Source organism: Panthera pardus, unplaced genomic scaffold (assembly GCF_024362965.1).
Source record: "Panthera pardus isolate Hobbes unplaced genomic scaffold, ASM2436296v1 HiC_scaffold_1, whole genome shotgun sequence".
NCBI classification, from domain to species: Eukaryota; Metazoa; Chordata; class Mammalia; order Carnivora; family Felidae; genus Panthera; species Panthera pardus.
The window spans coordinates 54,825,306-54,850,726 of record NW_026526654.1 but is presented as its reverse complement, the minus strand read 5'-3'; the positions used below and the strand labels follow the sequence as shown (position 1 = coordinate 54,850,726).

Below are 25,421 nucleotides of genomic sequence, written 5' to 3'. Positions count from 1 at the left end.
CTAACATGAATTTTTGCCTTAACAATTTATGTGATTAAATGCACTGTTTTCTTTTATTTTGCTCTTAAGGAGATGACGACCTACTGTTATTATATTTTAAGGAATAGCAAAACAATATAAATTTGGTTAGCAATCTAACCGCACACTCCCAGTCACCAAGATAATTTCTTAGCTTAAATAATTAGGCCTCCTTCATGAGTATTGACAGTTTTCCTCGGAGCAAACTTCTTACCGTTCCTTTAGTTTGCACTTCCTAAAGAGGACAGTATCCTTTGTGGTTCTGCTTTTTATGTAAATTGTACAGTTGAAGTTTTGTTTTTATATCAGAAATGCTATAACTTTGTTTATGTCAGTCCTTATGTTTTCCTTTCGATGTTTTGCTTTGGTTTGCTGAGAAATATGTACTTCTGCACTTTCATAGAGTTAGTCATTTCTTCACTAATTTAGATTTCTATAATTTATTTAAGCAAATGAAATATACTTTTACTACAGTAATATCTTACTGTTCTTGCTGTTGCAGTTGTGTTGTTCCCTAGGATATTTGTATGTTATGTAGCTTTGTTTTGGGTATCACAGCTTGTAGAATAATGTGTTTTCATGGCTCTGCATAGCAAGGTCACATAGGATTCAGTTATCAAGAATATATTCTGTTTATGTATTTAAAAGTAGTCATTTGGTTTGGGCTTGGGCATTAAGTTTTTTAGTAAGACTACAGTTTACATAAAAGCAAGTGTTAGGTTTTAATAGAGAAAATTTAGTAAGTTAAAAAGTTAGCAAAAGGAATACGACCAGAATTAAGTCCTTAAACATTACTAGTCAACTTACCAGTGTACTTTAAACAACATATGTATGGGACTATGTTATTTGAAAAGATTGATTATATGTCTAGATCTCATAATCAGCTAAAAGATACTTAAATTTCATTCTATAAACCTTAAGTAACTTCATCTTTGTTTATGAGTAAGATTAGATTTAGATTTACTTTTCTCTACAATTATATTTTAATAATAATATTTTTATTTTAGACAGACTTAAGAACAATTGGCAAGAAATTCCTCCCCAGTGACATCAATGGTGGAAAGGTAGAAAAGGTAAAGAAAAATGTTAACTTCCTAAATTATGCTAACTACAATAAATATGAACATTTACTAAATTATTGCAATTATTTTTTGTCAGTAAAGACTGCAACTGCAAAATATTTTAGAAGTGAATAGATTATAGAGTCATCCTCATAGTAACTTTCTATACAAATGGAAATCAATTGACTTGAACTTTTAAACTTTTGGTGACTTTTTCAACATTTAAAAAAAACTTCTGTTTCAGGAATTATAATTATGGCACACTTACATGTGAGACTTACCAGATATTGCTGGAGTTCAGGACAAGGACCCTTTTGTACCTTTTAATTTTAGTTACCTATTTCCATATTTATTTAATGAATTTATTTATATAAAATTATAAGATTGCGAGAGGATATCAGAAGCAGTTTGTCAAAGCTATGCATTTGGTTATTGCTGTCATTTTGCACCACACACACACATACACACATATATATAAATGCATAATATATATAATATAATATATGTTATATATCATATAATTAGATATTTTAGAATATATATACATATATATTCATGTTATGAATTTTTTCAGTGATCTTTTTAAAATCCGGGGTACAGTTTTTAGGTACCAGCTACTCAGTCTTCTACTTCTTATTTATTTATATTCAATTTCTTCTTTTTATTTGAAAATACATGTAAATTGTGTCAGCCAAGAATTTTATGTGCTGTTGGTCACTTTTTGAACTTTTAAAGAACATCATTATCTATAATTTAAATAAATACTTTCAGTGTTTATGTTTAGAGTTTGAATAGTCTTATAATTTTAACATTTAGATATTTAATATAGTTATCAGATGTTTTAAATTTTAGATAATTGTAAAAGATCTATGATGTAACAACTTCTCTCATGTTTCTCACATTTTCTAAATATTAATCCATTTATGTAAATAATGGTCATCGTTTAGGTGGAAAGAACCATAAGAGTTTCTAATCTTATCTAGTTTTTCTAAATTTTTTTTCTTAATGTTTGTTTATTTTTGAGAGAGACAGAGAGTGAGCAGGTGGGGGAGGGACAGAGAGAGAGAGCGAGCAGGAGTCACTGAATCCAGAGCTGCACTGACAGCTCAGAGCCTGACATGGGGTTTGAACGCACGAACCGTGAGATCGTGACCTGAGCCGAAGTCGGATGCGCAGCCAACTGAGCCACTCAGTTCCCTCATAATCTTATCTAGTTTTTGACACAAATACTCAGAGAAGAAGTTCTATAAACTCTCAGCAATTCATTTTAAATTTTTTTTTTTTCAACGTTTTTTATTTATTTTTGGGACAGAGAGAGACACAGCATGAGCGGGGGAGGGGCAGAGAGAGAGGGAGACACAGAATCGGAAACAGGCTCCAGGCTCCGAGCCATCAGCCCAGAGCCTGACGCGGGGCTCGAACTCACGGACTCACGGACCGCAAGATCGTGACCTGGCTGAAGTCGGACGCTTAACCGACTGCGCCACCCAGGCGCCCCTCAGCAATTCATTTTAATGTTTAACAACACTCTGTGTCAGCAGACTTTAATTATATTTTGATCTAAAGTTCTTATGCTACAACTTAAAGTTCATGTCTTCTTTATCTTCCCTTGGAAATGGAGAACATCTGCTTACCTTCTCTTGGGAGTAATTCTTCATATAGAGGACTTGTAAATGTCATTGCCACAGGTTTATTTTTGCTAAAGCTAGTTTATCTTGATTCCTCTGTTATTCTGTCGCAAACTTTTCATTGAACTTCATTGTTCTCAGAGTTCTCTCTGGTTTCTGTACATCTCTTCTTTTTGGTTGTAGTAGTTCTCAGACTTCAGTGTACACCAGAATCACGGTGAGGCCTGCATAAAACATAGATTGCCAACCCCCCCCTTCCCCCTCCCCCCACACTTTCTGATTCCGTTGAACTGGGATAGTTCAATGAGAATTTGTATTTTGGACAAGTTTCCATAGGATATCGATTCTGCTGGTCTGGGAAGCATATTTAGCAAGCTTCTGGATTATAGAACCCCAGATTAGGCAGCAATCTTAGGTAGGTCTGATGAGTGTAACAGTTCTTTACCAGTAAAGTAACTAACATGAAAGCAGTCTGTGCATACCTTACATTAGTTTATTTAAGAACATTTCAAAGCTTTCTAGGTTATTGTTTTCCATGTTCTTGATGTGTCTTCAGGGATTCTGAGAGCCCATCTCTGCTGTAAGCTTGTGGGGATGTTGCTGACGAGGCCTGTGTCTGCTTATTCTACCTTCTCAGAGCATCCTTGCTTCAAAGAGTTTTTGCCCAGTGATCTCTTTAGGATTTCTTTTGAATGCAGCTAACAACAATGAAAAACACCTTAAAATCTTTAAATGTAGAATTTTCTGTACCAAATTTTATCTTTTAAAATATTCTTAATACTAATGTGACTTTAGGTTATGCATAAAATGAGAAGATTTAAAATAAACCCTTTACACATGAAACAGGAATTGTGTTGGATATCCCTTTCTGTCCTTTGGTTATATTTTTTTCCTTTAATTACCTATTTTTAGCACTAAAAATATCTCTCTTCATAGTACCTGTATTAATATGTCAAAGTGTTTTGAAAAATAATTTTAATAGAAATTTTAGAAGTTGACCCACAGGGAATTGCTCATTTTATTTGCCTTTTGTTCAAAACTCCATATGTTGTATAAATATGTAACTATTTTTAGGCTAAGTAAATGTTTAAGGAATATTTTTTTGACATGAATTATTTGTGCTTTTTTCTAAGATAGTACTAACTCAGTATAAACTACTTTATTTGTGCCTTTATTGAAATGCTTTATTAACCAGCATTTTACCATGTTAATGATGACTGAATCCTTATAAAGATATGGCTCCAGTCACTAAATTATGTCTGTCATAGTTCATGTTTAAAATAAATTTTAAAAAGATTCAAAATAAATTATTTTAATCTGTGCATAAGATAGGCAATAGTTAGTAAGCAGAGTATTTGTAAATTGTCTTAATCTGTGCATAAGATGTAGGCAATATTTAGTAAACAGAGTATTTGAATAAATAATCTGTTTTTTGGACATGTTGGATTTTGTTATAATACTATTTTTTAGTCATCTTTTATATTAAAAAAGGAATGAATGAATACAAGAGCTGGGTTGTCCAGTGATCATCCAAATAGATCATCTATTTGCATAGTTATAAGCATATGCTTAACTTCCCATAAACAGTTCATGTTTGAGCTTTAGGCCATAAAGATTGTGAGAGTAGAGGGAACTGTGGTGGAGAAACCACCTTTTGCAACTTCTTTACTGAGTGGTTCATGGTAGGCTTTGCATTTCTCAGATATAAAGTCTTGAACCATCAGTTGCATTCTTATACACTAACAATGAAGCAACAGAAAGACAAATAAAGAAACTGATCCCATTCACAATTGCACCAAGAAGCATAAAATACCTAGGAATAAATCTAACCAAAGATGTAAAAGATCTGTATGCTGAAAACTATAGAAAGCTTATGAAGGTAATTGAAGAAGATTTAAAGAAATGGAAAGACATTCCCTGCTCATGGATTGGAAGAATAAATATTGTCAAAATGTCAATACTACCCAAAGCTATCTACACATTCAATGCAATCCCAATCAAAATTGCACCAGCATTCTTCTCAAAACTAGAACAAGCAATCCTAAAATTCATATGGAACCACAAAAGGCCCCGAATAGCCAAAGTAATTTTGAAGAAGAAGACCAAAGCAGGAGGCATCACAATCCCAGACTTTAGCCTCTACTACAAAGCTGTCATCATCAAGACAGCATGGTATTGGCACAATAACAGACACATAGACCAATGGAATAGAATAGAAACCCCAGAACTAGACCCACAAATGTATGGCCAACTCATCTTTGACAAAGCAGGAAAGAACATCCAGTGGAAAAAAGACAGTCTCTTTAACAAATGGTGCTGGGAGAACTGGACAGCAACATGCAGAAGGTTGAAACTAGACCACTTTCTCACACCATTCACAAAAATAAACTCAAAATGGATAAAGGACCTGAATGTGAGACAGGAAACCATCAAAACCTTAGAGGAGAAAGCAGGAAAAGACCTCTCTGACCTCAGCCGTAGCAATCTCTTACTCGACACATCCCCAAAGGCAAGGGAATTAAAAGCAAAAGTGAATTACTGGGACCTTATGAAGATAAAAAGCTTCTGCACAGCAAAGGAAACAACCAACAAAACTAAAAGGCAACCAACGGAATGGGAAAAGATATTTGCAAATGACATATTGGACAAAGGGCTAGTATCCAAAATCTATAAAGAGCTCACCAAACTCCACATCTGAAAATCAAATAACCCAGTGAAGAAATGGGCAGAAAACATGAATAGACACTTCTCTAAAGAAGACATCCGGATGGCCAACAGGCACATGAAAAGATGTTCAACGTCGCTCCTTATCAGGGAAATACAAATCAAAACCATACTCAGATATCAGCTCACGCCAGTCAGAGTGGCCAAAATGAAGAAATCAGGAGACTATAGATGCTGGAGAGGATGTGGAGAAACAGGAACCCTCTTGCACTGTTGGTGGGAATGCAAATTGGTGCAGCCGCTCTGGAAAGCAGTGTGGAGGTTCCTCAGAAAATTAAAAATAGACCTACCCTATGACCCAGCAATAGCACTGCTAGGAATTTATCCAAGGGATACAGGAGTACTGATGCATAGGGGCACTTGTACCCCAATGTTTATAGCAGCACTCTCAACAATAGCCAAATTATGGAAAGAGCCTAAATGTGCATCAACTGATGAATGGATAAAGAAATTGTGGTTTATATACACAATGGAGTACTACATGGCAATGAGAAAGAACGAAATATGGCCCTTTGTAGCAACGTGGATGGAACTGGAGAGTGTGATGCTAAGTGAAATAAGCCATACAGAGAAAGACAGATACCATATGGTTTCACTCTTATGTGGATCCTGAGAAACGTAACAGAAGCCCATGGGGGAGGGGAAGGAAAAAAAAAAAAAAAGGTTAGAGTGGGAGAGAGCCAAAGCATAAGAGACTGTTAAAAACTGAGAACAAACTGAGGGTTGATGGGGGGGTAGGAGGGAGGGGAGGGTGGGTGATGGGTATTGAGGAGGGCACCTTTTGGGATGAGCACTGTGTGTTGTATGGAAACCAATTTGACAATAAATTTCATATATTAAAAAAATAAATAAATAAAAAAATAAAGTCTTGAACCTAGTGTTATAGTCTAAAAAATCATGGAACAAAGTTAAAAAAAAAGAAAAAGCAAAACCATTCTTTCTACAAAACTGTTTCGTATTTTTAATATTTTTTAAGCTTAATGTTTTACAGTAGTCATTTTCATAGTTTACACCTCTGAACCAAAGTATATAAATAGAATTATAAAATATAGGTTAATGTAAAAATGCTTTGTTACCAGTCCAGCTATGTGATGACATTATGCATTATTGTGGAACCCTAAAAAGGAAAGGCTTTCAGGTCTGCGTTTATTTTTTTCTTCTAAGTTTTAGAAACGACTGGTTGTACATGCCTTTTTAAACATGAAACTGTGGGTAAAGACCTGATTTTACAAATGGATGGACTGTCTCAAAGCTTCAGCAATACCAACATCAACCACAAGATGGCTTCACTGCCTTAAAATTCAAAGTGAATGCACTCTTACCAGTAGCCTAGAAAATTAGATGTTTTTAAAAAGAAAAATAATTGAAAAAAGTTTTTAAGTTTTAATTTAAATAAAATTGTATCATGTTTTATGTATGTTAATTTATTCTGTGCTAATAATACAGTTTGTCAGTGTTCCTTCTAATGAGTTATTAAAATTAAGCATACACGTTTTTTTTTTCAGAACAGTGGATTACTCTGAAACATTGATTTTACTATGCAATAAAGCATAGTAAATAAATAAAATAAATAAATACAAGTGCTCATTGGCAATTATTAATAGAACTTTGGAGTTTAAAAACAACTGCATAAAACAATATATATTAGCCACGTACTCTGTTCACTTTACTTTTTTTTTTTCCTAATTCTCCCAGAGAACAAAAAGCTAACCAGGTGAAGGATAGACGTGTGGAAATAGGGAAATGATACACTAGTAGAAGGGTTACTTTGGACTGGGAGTCCTGCAATGTTTTCCTCATGTTTCATTTGCTGTAATTGCTCTGAATGTAAGGGAAATCATGTTCTGTGCTGTACTTTGATGTATAAATTGATGCTTTTTGCAGGGGATCTCAAGTTTGGGAAAACCTATTCAAGATTATGTCTATTTCTCACTTAACAGGCTTTTATAATATCCTGTTTTTAAAATTTCTAAGAGGTAGAAACTTTTAGATCTTCTAGTAAATATCACCATATTTATGATTCAGAAAGGGGTTTTTTTTTTTGCTCATTATTATTATTTCTTACATTTACACTCTTGCTGTATGTGAATATCACTTGAAAATTTTGAGATAAGGATGAGGGACTACCTTCGCAAAGCTATTTTTATTTTCATCATCCCTAGTGCTTTTGACTTGTTTTCCTCTTGTTTTTTGGGTTTTTTGTGTGTGTGTGTGTGAGCTCCTTTCCTATCTAGGAGAACCCTGATTTTCAGCAAACTCTTCTTTTTCTCCACCTTCTCCTCTTTACTGAAAATCTACTCTGTCCCAGATACTATGTTAAGTAATTTACATCCAATATCTATGTAGTCTTCAGAAGAACACTGAAAACAGAAAAGATTTTTTACTGCAGAGATGCAGTAACTGGAACTTTCTTAAAATGTGTCTTTTGTTGCTACAGCACCTTCATATTGCCATGTAAACACAATGTCTTCCCCTCACCGGCCAGCCAAACTGCTGTTTATTCTTCAAATCCTCACTCAGATGCCACGTATCTCCTAATTTTCTTGACTCCTTTTGAGCAGAATTCATTTTTAAGCATTAACATTTCCGTTGGCCTTTATACCTATATATGCTTCTCTATGTAACAAATGTTGTAGTTTTGGAACATGTAACAGAAAGATGACAGACTTTGGTGTAAGACAGATCCACATTTGAATTCTAATTCTGCCTCTTACTAGCTGAGTGACCTCTGGCAGAGTACATTACCCTCTGCTCTCAGTTTTCTCATTTAAGATACACAGTGATCCTAACATACTTTATAGATCTGGAGGTAAATTATTGTAAAAACACAAGGAAATACTTTATTTATCAAGGAGTTTTGAATATTGTGTTTGTGCTAATAAGTTCAAGGGATGCAGAGATTAACAGGACAGCCCATGCCTTGTTGGAGCAAACAGCCTAATGAGAGATGAAGAAACCTCAGTGTTAATGTAGTGAAACACATGCTAGGTCAGAAGTACCCGTGATGAAGAGGCAGCTGTCTCAGCTTGGTGAGGCAGAGAGGTTGCTTTTCTTGCTAGACTATTAGGTCTTAGATGTGATTTTCAATGAGGTAATAGTGAGAAGATCCTCATTTGGGGACATATTTAAAATCTTAGGGTAGGGTGTATACACACAAACACACATGTATATGTATATATATATGTATATATACATGTATATACATATGTATATTCAGTATTATTCAGTATTATTTCTGTATATTCAGTATTATTTCTATTTGGAAATTTTTGAACAATTAAAAACCTATTTTATTGTACAAACTGTAAAAAATAGAGCTTGACAAAATCTTGACTGGTAAGATAAGTGTAGTGGATGTTTATGATTCCTAGAACCTGAGTTCTTTTCCTGTGTTGGGGGGGGAGGAATTTCCCATCTTTAGAGTCTTGGTGGTGGAGAAGAAGAAAATTGGAAATAGTTTTTCCCCAGCCTCCCTTGCAACTATGCTATGCATACATACCTCAGCTCTACTCGTCAGGTGAGCTGCTCTGGTCTTGGGCTAATTAATCACACAACTACTCGGGAACTGTGGCAAATGCTCTCTGCCGGGAGAAGCTACAGCAAGGCTGAGTCTCTGGGGTAACAGCGGCAGAAGTGCTGAGGTAAGCGTCCAGGGCGGGTGAGACTGAAGGGACGAGGCATGTAGGGTGATGCTTGCAATGTGCAGGGTCCAGCTCCTTAACAGCTCCTAAACGCCGATTATCAGCTTGTCTTCCCAGTTTAGAGTTCATTGACATCTAGTTGGTACTTGAAATCAGTCACTGGCAAATGCCACCATCACTAAGGCTTCTCATCTCCCCCCCACCCGTCCCAGAACTCTTTTACTGACACACCCCTGCCCCCAGACCAGTTCTGTGGTTTGACTGTGAGTGGTTTTTTCCGCTGGGTAGGCGGCAGACCTAGTTCTTTCATTCTCCTGACATTTCTGTGGACTACACAGTGTCTTAATTTCAGAATATCATGTACATTATTTAACTATTTTAAGGTAATATTTGATATGTACAAACATATATGTTTTAAAGCTTAATAATGATGTGAGTACCTGTGAAGCCTCAGCCTGATGTAGGAGCTAGAACATTAAAGTGCCACCCTGCCTCCTTTATGTGCCTGGTGCTTCCTCCCTCCCACACCAAGAAATGGAGTTCAGTTTTACGTGACTTTTAAAAATATTCCTAAACAATTTGTGGTTTTGTTTTTAGGCTTTATAAAATGATAACATATTGTCTGCTTTCATCATTCAGTGTTGTATTTCTAATAGGTGTCCGTGTTGCACATGGCTATTATTCATTTGTTTTCTCTTCTGTGTAACATAAACTGTGTAAATATACCTCAGTTTACTTATTCATTCTTCTATTGATGGATATTTAGGTGCTTTTCTTCTTCTTTTGATAATAGATGAACTACTTCTAGGAACAAATTTATATATTTTTCCTGATGCATGTATGTGAGTTTCTTTGGGACACATAACCAGGGATTGAATTATTATGTGCTAGAGCTAAGCAAATGTTTGACTTTATAAGATTATGCCAAATAATTTTTCAGAATGGTTGTGCCAGATTTATCTTAACTTCAGTAGTATATGGGAGATACCATTAATCTGCATCATTTGTGACTCTTGAAATTATCAATTTTTTTCTAATCTTGTGATTTTAAAATATGTTATTCTGTGTAAATTTTCTAGACAGGCTTATTATTTTATAGTCTGTTTTTGATTAATTCCAAATTCTCCAGGCCTTAGAAACTTAAATTTGTTTCTTTATTATTATTATTTTTTTATGATTCTCATGCTTTGTGGCTTGTTTCTTTGTGAGTCTCTTGATATTTTCTTGTGACTTCATGTTTCTTGATCTTTTTATATGGGAACCCTGGGCGCCTGAGTCAGCAGTGCTTTCTTCTAGAAGGGACATGTGGAGCTAGTGGGGGTACTACTAATTTACAGTGAGTTGAGGTTTTGGCTAAGGTTAATTTTGCTACGTTTTCACTAGCCTGGAGTTGAGGCTCTCTCAGCTGCAATGTCATTACTACCAGAAGCAAACATAGATATTCTCTGGAGGAAAATGCCCTCCAAATTGAGACTTACCGTACATGCCTGAATGGATGGTGTGAGGAATGTTCTAAAATTTCTAACATTATAAAAAGTTGTCTTTCACTCTAGTTTCTTGAGTCTGATATTATCCTTATAATGGTACAGAGTGTGATAAATCATACTTTTATCCCCTGTGCTCTTTTCCTGCCCTACCCTTGTGTTTATTAAAATAAAATTTGTTGAAATGGTATTAAGATATTAATGATTTTAAGGCAAAGAAGTAGGTTAAGAAAGAGAGCATCGTAAATGCTATTTAAAGCCTGTCCTTCAGGCTTTTAAAGAAGGTAAAGCAGAACCACTATTTCTTCTTTCAAGGCAGCTTTCTGGGATCATTTGCCCAGTTGCTTGGACCCTAAGGTAGAGATGTGAGTAGTCTAGCCAAAAACTTCTCTAGATAAAAGTGAAGGGGGAAAAAAATGACCCCTAGAAAATCTTATTGAAACTTTGGAAGTAGTGATAAAAAATGAAATGAATTATGATTTTAAGTACTTAAAAGGACTCTGGAGGATGGAACTGTCTTTATTCTGTTAATTTTAACTCACTTTGCAATAATGCGATGCTAACATTGTTAGGTTTTGATGGAGCAAATTTATTTCTCAAGGAAATTGATATGATTATACAAAGAAATGGCTACCAGATATTTCACAGTAAGTAAAATAAACTGTCCAAACTTAAATGGTTTCTAGAGTCCTAAAAAATTACAGTTTCAGCAGTTTTTCCAGGTGTGATCAGACTTAGATAACTCGTTCCATGTCATCCAGCCTTTAGAGAGACTGATAAACAAGAGTGCTATTGACTATGATAAGTAAACTGATGGAGTCATTTAAATCTGGTATTCCGTATCAGTTTAAATGACTGGTTAGGAGTTCAGATTACAGAGGTGTCCATCTTTAAAGAGAAAGGAATGAAGCCTGGGTGAATTTTGGGGGGCCTCAGATAATATTTCTGGCAGATACTTGATATCATTTATTATGATTAGAAATCTTTACCTAGAGAGACAATGATGAATTCTTCTTACCTATTTAAACTTTTCACAGTCATTTCTTTTACTTGTTCCTTATTACTTAGGCAAAAGAGAAAACCGGACATTAAAGGAATCTTGGGCAAAGATTAATCTTTGTTTTTTATTGCTTTCATTTGAAATTTGTATGTTTTTTTTTTCTTTTTTCACTTTAGAGTTGCCCTTGACACTAGTTGGACACAGATTCTGAGGCTAAATCTCATTCAGTTTTGTGGATGCCTTTAGATGATTTCAGTTTCAGGGTTTAAAGTTAGGAACTATATATAGCATTTTATTCTCCTATTTGTGTTTTATTTAGATCCCATACTTCTGTATTTTATCTGCTACTGAGTATAGTAAACTGAATATTGTGAACATAATAATGAAAAAGAATCTTTACCTGCTGGCTTCCTTATAGAATCTTTCTGAATTACGTAATCACTGATATTAAGGCTTGATGATTCATATTGAGAAGTGATTATCACAAGACTGTGTAATTTAGGAGATTCTAAGAGGAGTCTGATAAATAGTACCTCCTTTTCCACTTAGCTTTTGAATCAGTCGAGAAGTAAAGAGTGAGAGATGTGGGTCAAAATATCAACTTTATAATTGATAAAAATTACTTCGAAAGTTGTGGTTTTAGTGGAAGACCCGAACGGGCCTATTAACTGAACCACAAACCAGGAGGACTTAAATACTCCTTTATGATAGTGCCAATCCAGTGAAGATGCTGAGTAAATACCTCCCACCTCAGGACTCCTAACTAGATCCCAAGAAAAAGAAAGTTGACGATGAGCCCAGTATATACAGTATCTTCTTCCCCGTCAGATAAGTCAGTCATTCTATAAGGGGTGTATTAGTTTTCTAAGGTTCCTATAAAAATTACCACAAACCTGGTGACCTGAAACACAGACATGTATTCTCTCATGGTTCTGTTGGCCAGAAGTCTAAAATCAGAGTGTCAGCAACTTTGGTCCCTTTGGAAGCTCCAAGGGAAAATCTGTTTCACGCCTCTCTCCTAGCTACTGGTAGCTGTGGGCAGTCTTTGGCATTCCTTGCCTTATAGATGTGAACCTCCAATTTTTCCTTCCATCTCCACATGGCCTTTACACCACGTATCTTTCTGTGTGTATTTATACTGTGTGTATTTATACTGTGTGTTTATTTCCTCTTATCTTGTAAGGACACTCATCACTGGATTTCTAGCCCATCCTAATTCTGGATGGTCTGACCTTTAAATTTTTTTTTTTTTAATGTTTATTTTTGAGAGAGAAAGAGCACGAGTGGGGGAGGGGCAGAGAGAGAGGGAGACACACAATCCGAAGCAGGTTCCAGGTTCTGAGCTGTCAGCGCAGAGCCTGACATGGGGCTCGAACTCACGAACCGTGACATCATGACCTGAGCCGAAGTCGGACACTTAACCGACTGAGACACCCAGGCACCCCTGGATGGTCTCATCTTTAGATCCTGACCTCAGTTATGCTTGCAAAGGCCTTTTTCCCAAATAAGGTTACATTTACAAGTTCTGGTAGATTTATGTTTTGGAGGGGCCACTATTCAATCCACTGAAAGGGCCAGAGAGGCCAGGAATTGGAGTAATTAAATAAGTAAACTTGGGGCGCCTGGGTGGCTCAGTCGGTTAAGCGTCCAACTTGGGGTCAGGTCGTAATCTCATGGCTCATGCGTTCGAGCTGGGTGTCGGGCTCTTTGCTGACAGTTCAGAGCCTGAGGCTCACTTCTGATTCTGTGTCTCCGGCTCTCACTGCCCTTCCCACTGATGTTCTGTCTCTCTCTCTCTCAAAAATAAACAAACATAAAATTTTTTTTTACAAATAAGTAAGCTTGTTGCTTGCTAGGAAATATTAGGAGTTGGGGACACGTGTTACTTCCGATTATTCCCCAGCTTTTTGTTCCCATGGTCAGCTAGGATGTATGAGATCAACAAAATGGTCATTTTCCCACCCAATTTTTGTGTCATTGGCATAATCTTCAATTTTTGTTTCTTTGGTAGAATCTTAAAGCTACTTGTCTGTTTTGTATTAGAGGTTAAAAGTGAGCAATATAAGCTATATATCCATTTAACTGCATACAAATAAGAGGCAATTTATTACAACACATTGAAAACAAACAAAATAAGCAAAGGTGTTCTCTCAACCCTCATGGGATGTAGAACTGCCCAGTTCCATAAAGATGCATTGTGATCTGTATGTCCTATGGACCGAGTCAGGGTGCCCTTGTCAGGCTGGATAACAAATACTAGGAAAGTTCCATTTCTTTCTTACTAAGAATTATATAGAAGCAAATGTTTTACTCTCACAGTTCAACGGATATGCTCTCCCTTGGATGCATAAGTCTCACTTTGGAACACCTAAATCTAGATCATCTCTGATCGTCCAACAGAACTTTTTGTAGTGATATGGATACTTTATATCTGTGTTGTCCATGTGCAGAACATTTGAAATATAGCTAATGTGACTCAAGAATTAATTTTAAATTTATTTTAATTTTCATTAATTTAAATATAAATTTAAATAGCTGCATGTGGTTGGTGGACCATATTGGACAGCACAAGCTACATATATGTCAATGTCTAAGCAAAAAATACTGAGAGTAGTAAAATAAAGAGAATGATGAACGTTATAATAACAATAATCTGCCTATGGCTTAATTTAAATGTCCTTATTTTAATGGCATTAACAAAGCAGAAGAAAAAGTTCATCCTGAATTAGCAGCTTATCTGTACTTGTTAAGGGTTTTGGACTTGTTTTAACTTGGAATTTTTTATAACTGAAAATTGGATGAAATTTTAGTCTCTTGTCTCTAATTATATTCTTTAGGACTAAATTTATATCAAAATTATTCCTCTGTAGGCAAAATACTGGTAAATATGAAGCAGAAATTTGTTAACTTGGGACATGCTTACTTGAGAAATTAAGTGTAAATGTCAATCATTTCACATTTTCTTTGCAGAAAATATAAATTAAATTAATGTGCACAGAAAGATTTTACTTAAAAGACTATGTAACAAAAAAGTAGCCTTTTTTTCCCCATTTGTAGGTATGATACTGCTTGAAGGTATAATATTTTATAATGTGGAAAATAACACTTTATGGTAAAGTTATTTTTCTGGCATGTAAGCAGATTTTACCATCATTTCCCAATTATTTCATAAGTATTTTATTATATAAAATTTTCAATAGCAGTTAGTCCATCAATTTTATTTTTGTGTTTGAAATGTGGCCAGGCATTAGATTTAAATATACTTTAAAAGGCAATGCAAAAATAAGTCAGGTATAGTCTACACTTCTTGAACTTTATATGGTTTAAATTTTGGAATTTTGTATTCTTCATTAATGCCAGAAGAGGGTATACTTTAAACTTGATGTTTTTAAACAGTAAACATTCCTTCCAACTGGTGCTGTAAAGTCGTTGTCCCTTAAAAAATTACCAAGTGCTTTAATTTCAGATTGTCCCTTAATGTACATGGGAGGAGATGGGGGAGGTGTATGTGAATAATTTAGAGCACATAACACTAAGAATACCTATTAACACTAAACACCTTTAATCCAGAAACACAACTTTGTTTTCCTAAAGTTTTCTCATTACTTTCCAAAAATGAATTCAGAATTAGTGAATTCAGGAGACCCTTCTGAAGGGTCTCCCCCAAACTCTGATGTATGTAATATAATTTCACTTTTGACCTTATTTAATTGAAATTATTATAAATGATAAAGGAAAAGAGAAACACAATAAATGAAAAATAAAGCCATAGCTAGAAAGTGATATTTATTCCTTTGTGTTTTGACAGCTTGAAGGTCCATGTGTTTTGCAAATTCAAAAAATTCGCAATGTTTCTGCACCAAAGGACAACGAGGAATCTCAGGCTGCACCAAGAATGCTGCGTTTGCAGATGACTGATGGTCATATAAGTTGCACTGCTGTTGAATTTAGTTTTATGTCCAAAATAAGGTGAAACTTTATTTTGTATATTTCTCACAGTGTTTGAAGGAGCTATTCAAAATGGATTTTGTTTTACACATTTTGGAAAGAAGAAATGAACTCTTAAGTTCATGTTACAATTTTTCAGAAGATATTAACGAGTGTTTGTATTTCTGCTTTATCTGTATAGGAAAATAGGAATGGATTTACTTCCTCCTTCCTTAAATGTTAATTATAAAAACAAATTAAGTTGTTTTGTATGGAGAGTTTTTTTCAGTAAATTTTAGGTCATTCAAAAATCTCTAAGAACGAACAGAATTTCTTTGAATGTATTACTGCTGCTTCTTTGACAGCTGTGTCCATCACCCTAGTTTTATAGATGAATGAACTTTCTTAAGAAATGATTGAAGCTAGAGAGATGTGCCACTCCACTATCTGAGAGGAGAAGTAACTTCATAAGGAACAATTTTCCAAATCCCTCTTTTGGCTATTTTTATGAGAAGTTTTTATTTTTATTTGAATAACGTTGATGTATAACATTGTGTAAGTTTAATTGTACAGCATGTTACTTTGATACACTTATATATTATGATTACTAACATAACAGAATTTATTACAATACATAATTATAGTATAATACTATTGTCTGTGTTCATTATACTGTATATCAGATTTCTGTGGCTCATATACTACTCATTACAAGTTTGTGCCCTTAAATACCATTAATCTTATCCCTCTCTGCCATTCCCTGGTGGCCACTATTTTATTCTCTTACAGGTATAACTTATTTGGGTTCTACATGTAAATGATACACAGTCTTTCTCTGTCTGAATTATCTTGCTTAGCATAATATGTCCAAGGTCCACTCATGTTGTTGCAAATAGCAGAATATTCTCCTTTCTCATGCTGAATAATATTTATTGTGTATATGTACCACATCTTTATTATCCATTCATTTTAGTTTCCAGATTGTGAATAATGTTGCAATAGACATGGGAGTACATATTTGTGGTCGAAATCCTGTTTTCATTCCCTTCGGGTGTATACCCAAAGGTGGGATGGCTGGATTGTATGGTAGATCTAATTTAATTTTTGAGGAATCTCCATATTGTTTTCCATAGTGGTTGGACCAATTTACATTTCTACCAACAATGTATAAAAGTTTGCTTTTCACCACATCCTCACTAATATCTGTTGTCTTTTGTGTTCTTGATGATAACCATTTTAAGAGGTGTGAGGTGATACCTCTTTGTGGTTTTGATTGGCATTTCCCTGACGAATAGTAATGTTGAGCATGTTTTACATGACTGTTGGTCATTTTGATGTCTTCTTTGGAAAAATGTCTGTTCTCATTTTTTAAACAGATTGTTTTTTATTATGTTGACAGAGTTCTTCATATATTTTGGATATTAACCCCTCATCCAATATATAGTTAGCAAAAATTATCTCTGATTCTGTATGTTGTCTTTTCATTTTGTTGTTTTTTTGCTGTGTAGAAGCTTTTGAGTTATCAAACCCATTTGTTGCTTTTTGCTTTTGCTTTTGTGCTTTGGGTGTCCTCTCCAAAAAAATCATTGCCAACACCATTACTGATAAGCTTCTCCCCTGCGTTTTCTTCTAGGAGCTTTATGGTAGCAGGTTTCATGTTTAAGTCTTTGGTGCATTTCAAGTTAATTTTTGTGAGGGTTGTGAGTTGGGAGTCCAGTTTCACTGTTCTGCTCATGTTTCTATGAAAGGCTTTTAGAGTCATACTTGTTGGAATGGATAAAAGCACTGAGAAGGACTTTATCTTCAGTGTCCCCATTAGTTCAATTTGAGCAATTTTATGAGGTGGCAGTTTTCATTGGGCATTTACTATGTCATTTTATATGCTCATGTTTGCTGTTCTGGGTCTTGTGAGCTTTTTCACTTAATGTAAACTCCTAGACCATACTCCTCTCCTAAATGAGTGGAGGTACAAAGGTAAAAAAAAAAAAAAAAAAAGTTTAGATTTTGCCTCCAGTAGCTCCTCTGCTAAAGAGGTAGGCACATAGGCAGGCAAGTTATAATAAGTATATATCAACTGAAAGGTAGGAGTCTAGAAATTTAACTCTACTTGGGGGAGCCAGAAATGAGATTTAAAATATGAATAGGTGTTTTGAGACAGGTGAGAGGAGGAATGGCACATGTAGAGACATGGTGTCCTGAAAACAAATGAGTGAAAAGTTCCATTTGGAAGAGCTTACGTGATTTGAGATGGTAGTATGTAGGCAGAAATGTGGTAGGTGGAGGCCTTCTATGCCATGCTCATTAATTTCTCTTCTTTTTTCCCCCCTTCAATCTGTATCTGCCTCTGGTAAAGGAAGTTCCTTCCTTAGGAGATCTATGTTTGTCTGAAATATTGATTTTCATATATAAATTGGGTTTTATTGATTTTGTGATTGTGTTGTCATTTTGAAGAGTAGGGGGGTTCCTGTTTCTCTGGAGAAAGACAGCCTCTCTTCTTTTGACAAATTCAGTCAAACTCCCTACAAGGGAGTTCACAGATGACTCAGGAAGACTTGCCATGTAATGGCTCCTTCTCTGATTTTACTGCTGTGTATTTCTCTGAGGTAAATGAAAACACAAGATTATCCAGAGAGAAGGGTCCCTTATGTTGCCCTCTGTCTTTTGTTGAATTTATTGCAGTTTGACAATTGAAAATAAATACTACCACTTGCTCATTGACCCATCATTAAAGTAGTATGTCTACTTTTGTGGCTGTAAAAGCAACAGTCTTCAGAACTGTTCTTACGTGTGAACATTTGAAGACATTTTTCAGAGTAAGTGTGGTTAGTGGTTATCTCAAAAAGAGAATAACTCACTAGAGAAGATACACTGGGATCTGGTACCGACTGGGTTCCTCCAGTGGACATTGCATTTCTCTGGGGTGCTTTTTTTTTGCTTTTTTTTTTTTTTTTTTTTTCCAATTTTTTTATCCTACCTCCTGAATGGCTTGTACTTTTAAACACATGCTTCTCACTGTTTTTGTTTTTTATCTTGTTTTGCTTTTTTAAAAATTGCATTGAAAAGAGAGTAAAAGCACTTTGGGGTGCCAATAAAAATAGTAATTAAACCGAAATGTACTCTCTGAATAAGAGTTACTTAGGGCCTTAAAGGTGATGTAGTAAAAATTATATTAAAATTTTAGCACCTATTTATCCTTTTTGGGACTAGAGCTATCATTTAATGTGGTGAATGGGACTTTTTATCATTTATCCTAATGAAATTGTAAGTCCATCTTCAAATAATTTGACAGTTTTTCCCTCTTAACCTATTAAGGAAAGTTTAAGAAAGGTAGTCATTTTATACAAAAATTAGTTTATCATTTGTTTTAAAATTAGCTTTTAGTTTTAAATTATTGTACCACAACTTAAATGTCCCTGTAATTTGCATCCAGTTGTTTTTTAAGTTCTTATGTAGTTTTTTTTCTGCTAATTTATGTTTCTACATTTTCATTACATTTTCTAATTTTACCAATTTGTAACAAATTATTGGCTAAAAATGGTTTTGAAAATAAGTGTTTTTTGGTTTTTTTTTTAATGTTTATTTTTGAGAGAGAGAGAGAGAGAGAAAGAGACAGAGCATGAGCAGGGAAGGTGCATAGAAAGAGAGGGAGACACAGAATCCAAAGCAGGCTCCAGGCCCTGAGCTGTCAGCACAGAGCCCGGTGAACTGTGAGATCATGACCTGAGCCAAAGTCAGACGCTTAACCGACTGAGCCACCCAGGCACCCTGAAAAATAAGTTTTATGTAAATGATATAATTCAGTAATTATAGTAGTTTCTTTAAAGAGTACAGTACCCTGTACTTAGAACTTTGTTTTTAATCCCTAAATGATGATACAGAATTATGAAAATCTGGATCTGTCGTTTACCTGAAGTTGGGAAAAACGTCTTCACTTAGTGTCACTGTATTCAGTTGTGCTGATAAATATTGTCTTTAGTTTACTATACTTACTACCACAGAACTCTCTACTTAAGGGTTAGGTTAGGCAAGGCTATTCATGACTCTTTGTTCTGTAAGTTACGTGGGATGACAGAGTGACAGAGCTTGGGATCCTCAGAATAATTTTTATCAGATAATATCTCACTCTGTATAGGATCTTTGAGGCTTTAAAAACAGACATATTGTATTCCTTCTTGTTAATAGCTGTTCTAACAACCATCTTTCTTCAAAACAGACCAATGATATCAACACTTTCACTGATTTTGCTGTTGCATCTATCAGCACATGGTGAATATCCTGAACTTTAAAAAATGTGAACAATGTTAAGCCATTTCAGTCTGGTTTTCTGATTCATCCTAAGTGCTTGAGACTATGTAGCCAGTCTCCTGAAAAAAAGTTTCTCTATGAGTGTGTTTTGAAGAACTTGACCAGGTTCAGGACTGAATTCCAGTTTGGGGAAGGAGCGCCAATGTATTTTAACTCTTTCTTTTTTCCTTGATTTAGCCTGAACACACCACCTGGAACTAAAGTGAAGCTCTCAGGCATCGTGGATATAAAAAATGGATTCCTGCTCTTGAATGACTCAAACACAACAGTTCTTGGCGGTGAAGTAGAACACCTTATTGAGAAGTGGGAGTTACAGAGAGTAAGTGTAAACTAAGAAAAATGGCTAGAACTTTAAAAAACTCTACTCTTTTTAATGTATTCTGGGTTTTAAGATCTTCCCACAGTAAAAAGTAAAATTAGTCTTTTGTGTCAGAGTTGAATAGAACGGAAAACAGTGATCTTTACAGAAAACTACCTTTGATTAGCATAGTTTGTCTTCAGAAGATGTCATTTTTCAGTATTTGCTACATTTTATTACATATTTTTAAAAGTAATTCTTTACTGACAATTTTTCAAAATTCCCAAGATACCTGTTATAAACTATGTGTAATGTATTTGTGTGTAATTCTGCAAAAACCAAATATTTGTGAATATATATGAATATAACATATGTCTATTTGTCTCAGCTACAAACACGCGTATGTACAACTGAAAGCAAGTTGTTTGTATAAAGTGTCGCAATAACGGAGAGATTCTTACTGTATTTGTTTTCCTAGGCACATTAGTTGGTGTTTTTCCCATTTGTGTTAACGATATCTTCTTTCCCATTTATGTTAACGATATCTTCATCCTTCTAGTCATAGGTTATCTAAGGGTTGTGTCTCTAGTTTGCTTCCAGCAACCAATTCTGTTGATCCACTGCTGACAGATCTCCTATCCTTCCCTTTGCTCTCCAGTTCCATCGCTTTTGCAATAGTTTGTCTTTTTATTTTCAGTTTATTTCTTAATTTTTAAAATATTCACAACTTGATTATTTTAGTTTATGTCTTTTGCATCTCACACCTGGACTACTGCAGTAGCCTTTTCAATGGTATCTCCACATACCCTTCCTCCATCTTCTAATTTATTTTATTTACTTCTGCAAGACTATTTTCCTTCAGTATCACTCAGAACATGTCATACCCTGCTTTTATTTCAAATGTCTTAATTTGGTATTCAAGGCTATTTATAGTCTAGCCCTAGTTCCAGTTTACCTTTTTAACTTCTTGTATTATTTTACATGGATTTTGTTCTAACCAAATGGAACCACTTACTCTTTCTTTGCTTCTCTATGCTTTCCTTAGTTATACTTTCGGGGGTAAAATCTTTTTCCACATTTATATCATTCATCTTGTTCTCTTTCTCCTGATCCCTGAATGGCCAAATTGTCCCATGCTTTTAGACCCAGATCAAATGCTTGCTTCTTTGCCAAATGAAGTAGTTGGTCCTTTATTGAATTCTTAGAACATTTTATTTGTGTTAAGTATATTACTTTTTACCTAGCACTAGAATTATGTTTACTTATCTCCTTTAATAGATTATAAGCTTCTTGAGGTAAGAATTGTTTGTGCCTTTGTTTAATTCCATGAATATTTGTTGAACAGTCTGTAGATACTGTGCTGGACCCTTGCATCAGGAAACCATGTAATCCTCCTAACAGTCTTATAAGGGAGTATTATGTTCATATAGATCGGGAAATGGACTTAAAGAACTGTTAAATAATTTATTTTATGATTACAGATCTAATAGGTGACAGATCTGAGCCTCCTCTAACACAGAAGCTCAGGATGTGTACATGCAAAAACATTATAACAAACGATTGTGGAATGAATGAATTATAAAGCACATAAATCTAATTACTCTTTGATCTAAAATTGATGTTCTTGTGTTGCCCCAAATCTTGCCTGTTACCTGGAATGAGCCAAGGAACCTAGTAACATTTGAAGATTTTCCTATTTTATGATACATTATTCTTTTCTATTTTCTTGCTTTGAAAGTGCCTCTGTTTGGGAGGTAAATAGATAAAGAAATTTAGGCACATATTTTATTCCTTAGTACTAATTACTTACAATACTGATGTGCTACCTTTAGGTCTGCTGTACTATGTAGTATAAGATAATGTTCCCTACCTGCATTGTTTAATTAAAATGTTACAAAAGCAGAAGTGGCTTGATAGTTTTACATAAATAGCCAAGATTATGAACCTTGAATTTCCCAGAGAAATCCCACCCATTTCATGTAACTCTTTCCTTTCACAAGTTGATAAATTATATTTTTATTATTAGACATTTTTTAGAGTGTGGTAAGATGCCATTAAGTCAGACCAACATCTTACATTATTTTCCTAATGCCAGCCAAAACTACTTCACTAACTGTAAAATCAATTAAACATGCCTAGAAACTTCCTCACTCCTAAAACACACCCCCCCACACACACACAACGATTATTAGTAGTTTGATAGTTATCTTTGTAATATTTTATTATATTATGTTTACACTTTGTTTCCTGAAAACTGTGTTAATATTTCTTTTTAGGGGGCAATAAAAATTTATATTAAAAAGTGTTTAAAACATCTTGCAATGATTATAGTTCTCTTGATTTATAGTTGTTGCTGCTGTTTTAATTTGGTAACCATAGCCATGTAGAAACCATGGAGAGTTTAATTACTGAAGCATCTGGCAGGTGGTACACATAGAAATCAGATGTACGCATAGAAACCATAGACCATAAAGTTAATTTTCAAAAAGGGCCCTAACCATTTTGTAAAATAAATGGGTTAAGAGGACATGGGCAGTATTTAAACTATGTGCATGTTTTGTAGCTATAACAAATTGTAATAGACAGGTGAAGAGAAGAAGAAAAACTCAAACCTCAAAATGTTTTGTACATTTGGCAAAGACCAGTTCTAGAGAGTTCTGTGCCAGATGTAATTTGCAAAGTAATGTAGTTTCTGTAACATTTTAGTGCCCCCCAGCCTGTTGCCATGACAGATCTGGGTTTGTTTGTTTTTTCTTTGTGTGTGTGTGTGTTTAGTAATGTATACATAACATAAAATTTACCATTTTAACCATTTTAAATGTAAAATTCAGTGGCATTAAGTACCTTTATATTGTTAAACAACCATTACATCATCCATCTCTAGAATTTTTATCTTCCCAAACTTAAACTCTGTACCCATAAAACAACTTCCCATCCCCCTATACCCACCTCCAGTCTCTGGTAATCGCCATTCTACTTTCTGTCTCTATGAATTCAACTACTCTAGGTACTTCATATAAGTGAAATCCTATGATATTTGTCCTTTAGTGTCTGGTGTATTTTACTTAGCATAATGTCTTCAGGGTTCATCCATGTTGTAGCATGTGTCAGAATTGCTGGACTTTTTTAGGCTGAGTACTATTCCATTGTATATTCCATATACACGCACACACACATACAGCATTTCAGTGTTTTCCTCATTCATCGATTGGTGGACATTAGGGTTGTTCCTACCTTTTGGCTAATTGTGAACAGTTCTGTTATGAACAAGGTTGGACAAATATCTGTTCAGGTTTCTGCTTTCAGCTCTTTTGGACATACAACTAGAGTAGAATTGCTGAGTCATATGGCAGGTAATTCTATGTTTAATTTTTTGAGTAACTGCCATATTGTTTTCTACAGTAATTGCACCATTTTATATTCCCGCCAGCAATGCACAAGGGATCTAATTTCTCCACATCCTCGCCAATCCTTGGTATTTCATTTTTTATAATAACCATTCTAATAGGTGTGAAGTGGAATCTCATTGTGGCTTTGATTTGCATTTCGCTATGCTTAGTGATATTTAGTGCCTTCCACAGGCCATTTGTATGTCTTCTTTGGAGAAATGTTTATGTCCTTTGTCCATTTTTTAACTGGTTTGTTTAGCTTTTGTCCTATTCTTGATATTTTCTGGGTATCAGTTCTTTGAGATGTATGAAATACAAATATTATTTCACATTCTGTGGGTTGTCCTTTTACTCTGTTGATAGTATCCTTTGATGCACAAAAGGTTTTAATTTTGATGAAGTTTGATTTCATGTTTTTTTTCTTTTGTTGCTTGTGCTTTTGATGTCATATCCAAGAAATCATTACCAAATCCAGTGTCCTGAAACTTTGCTTCTGTCTTTTTTTCTAAGAGTTTTATGGGTTTAAATTTAGATATTTGATCCATTTTAAATTAATGTTTGTATATGATACAAGTTAAGGGTCCAACTTCATTGTTTTGCCTATGGATATCCAGTTTTCCCAGCACTATTTCTCTCTTTCCCCAATGAACGGTCTTGCCCACACTCTTCAAAAATGATTTGACCACATATGCAAGCAAGGGTTTATTTCTGGGTTCTTTATTCTTTTGTTCCCTATGTCTGTCTTCATGCCAGTACCACTCTGTTTCGATTATAGTAAGTTGTAGTAAGTTGTATAACTGAGAAACATGAGGACTTTTCAGGATAGTTATGGTATTCAGGGTCCCTTGAGATTCCATATGAATTGTAGGATGACTTTTTCTGTATCTGCAAAAAATTTCTTTTGATTTTGATAGGAATTGTATTGAATCTTAATAATATTGATCTCTTAATAATATTAATTCTTTCAATCCTTGACCATGGGATATCTTTGCATTTATTGATATCATCTTTAATTTCTTTTAGCAGTCTTTTATAGTTTTCAGTGTACAAGTCTCTTAAGTTTATCTCCCAAGTGTTTTATTCTTTTTGATGCTATTGTAAAGGGAAGCTTACAATCTACAGTGGTTTTTTGCTCAGTCTAGTTCTCAGCAATGACTTTAGGGAATTCATATGCTGGTTTCTGGAGCCTCTTTTCTCCACATGTCCCTCTTTTACAAAACTCTGCCCCAGCACTTCCAGTTGCTTCAGCCTGCCTGAAGTTGATTCTCTCAGGTTGGCTCTCTGCGCTGACTGAATCATGCCTCTGAGCAGAAATGCAGAGCTCATCTGGTTCGATTTTGTTTATTTCTCTTTCTTTCAGGGACTATAGTCCTGCACTACTTATTGTCCTATGTCTTAAAACAGTTTTTTCTTACAAGTTGTCCAGATTCCTGCTTGTTTGTAAAGGGAGGTGAAGTCTGACTTCTGTACATTCATGAGGATGAGAAGTATCAACCGTGTAATATGTTTTAAATTATATAATCTGTATTGACAGATGGCATTATTAGCAGTTTGTGTGAGTTTTTAAAGGAAGTTACAGTATAAATTGAAATGATTGATGCTTGAATGTCTTGATTATTCAAGATAGGTCTTTCCTATCTGAGGAAAGACCCCTAGATAATTGAATTCGCTGCTGGTTTTTAAAAAGTAGGTTAACATCTTATGTACAGCTTGTAAAGAAATATGACAGTCCTATAAAGTTTATATTATTCTTTGCTTAATCAGCTGAATAGTCTTGTTCAGACCCTGCCTCTCAAGGACTCAGTCTCACAAGACTACTTCCCCACTTCAGATGCCAGTTGCAAATAGCGGGTCCCTGGGTTACCCACATGTCAGTACGTTGTGGGTACAAATTGGTGGTTCCTGTGACCTCCTTCTTGGGTTTGATAATTTGCTATAATGGCTCA

At 34.8% G+C, this 25,421-nt stretch overlaps 1 protein-coding gene across 6 annotated transcripts in view; it reads left to right on the top strand.

Moving 5' to 3' along the window:
* The window catches only part of TDRD3 (tudor domain containing 3), a 160,360-nt gene that overhangs the window by 61,380 nt on the left and 73,559 nt on the right, over positions 1 to 25,421 (top strand). For 5 of the 6 annotated variants that reach the window (XM_019415595.2, XM_019415596.2, XM_019415591.2 and 2 more), the window contains exons 3-5: positions 1,026 to 1,091; positions 15,365 to 15,525; positions 19,966 to 20,107. In XM_019415595.2, coding sequence (XP_019271140.2) covers positions 1,026 to 1,091; positions 15,365 to 15,525; positions 19,966 to 20,107 — 369 coding nt within the window. The remainder of the gene's footprint in view (positions 1 to 1,025; positions 1,092 to 15,364; positions 15,526 to 19,965; positions 20,108 to 25,421) is intronic. The other variant, XM_019415598.2, reaches the window with a different exon arrangement.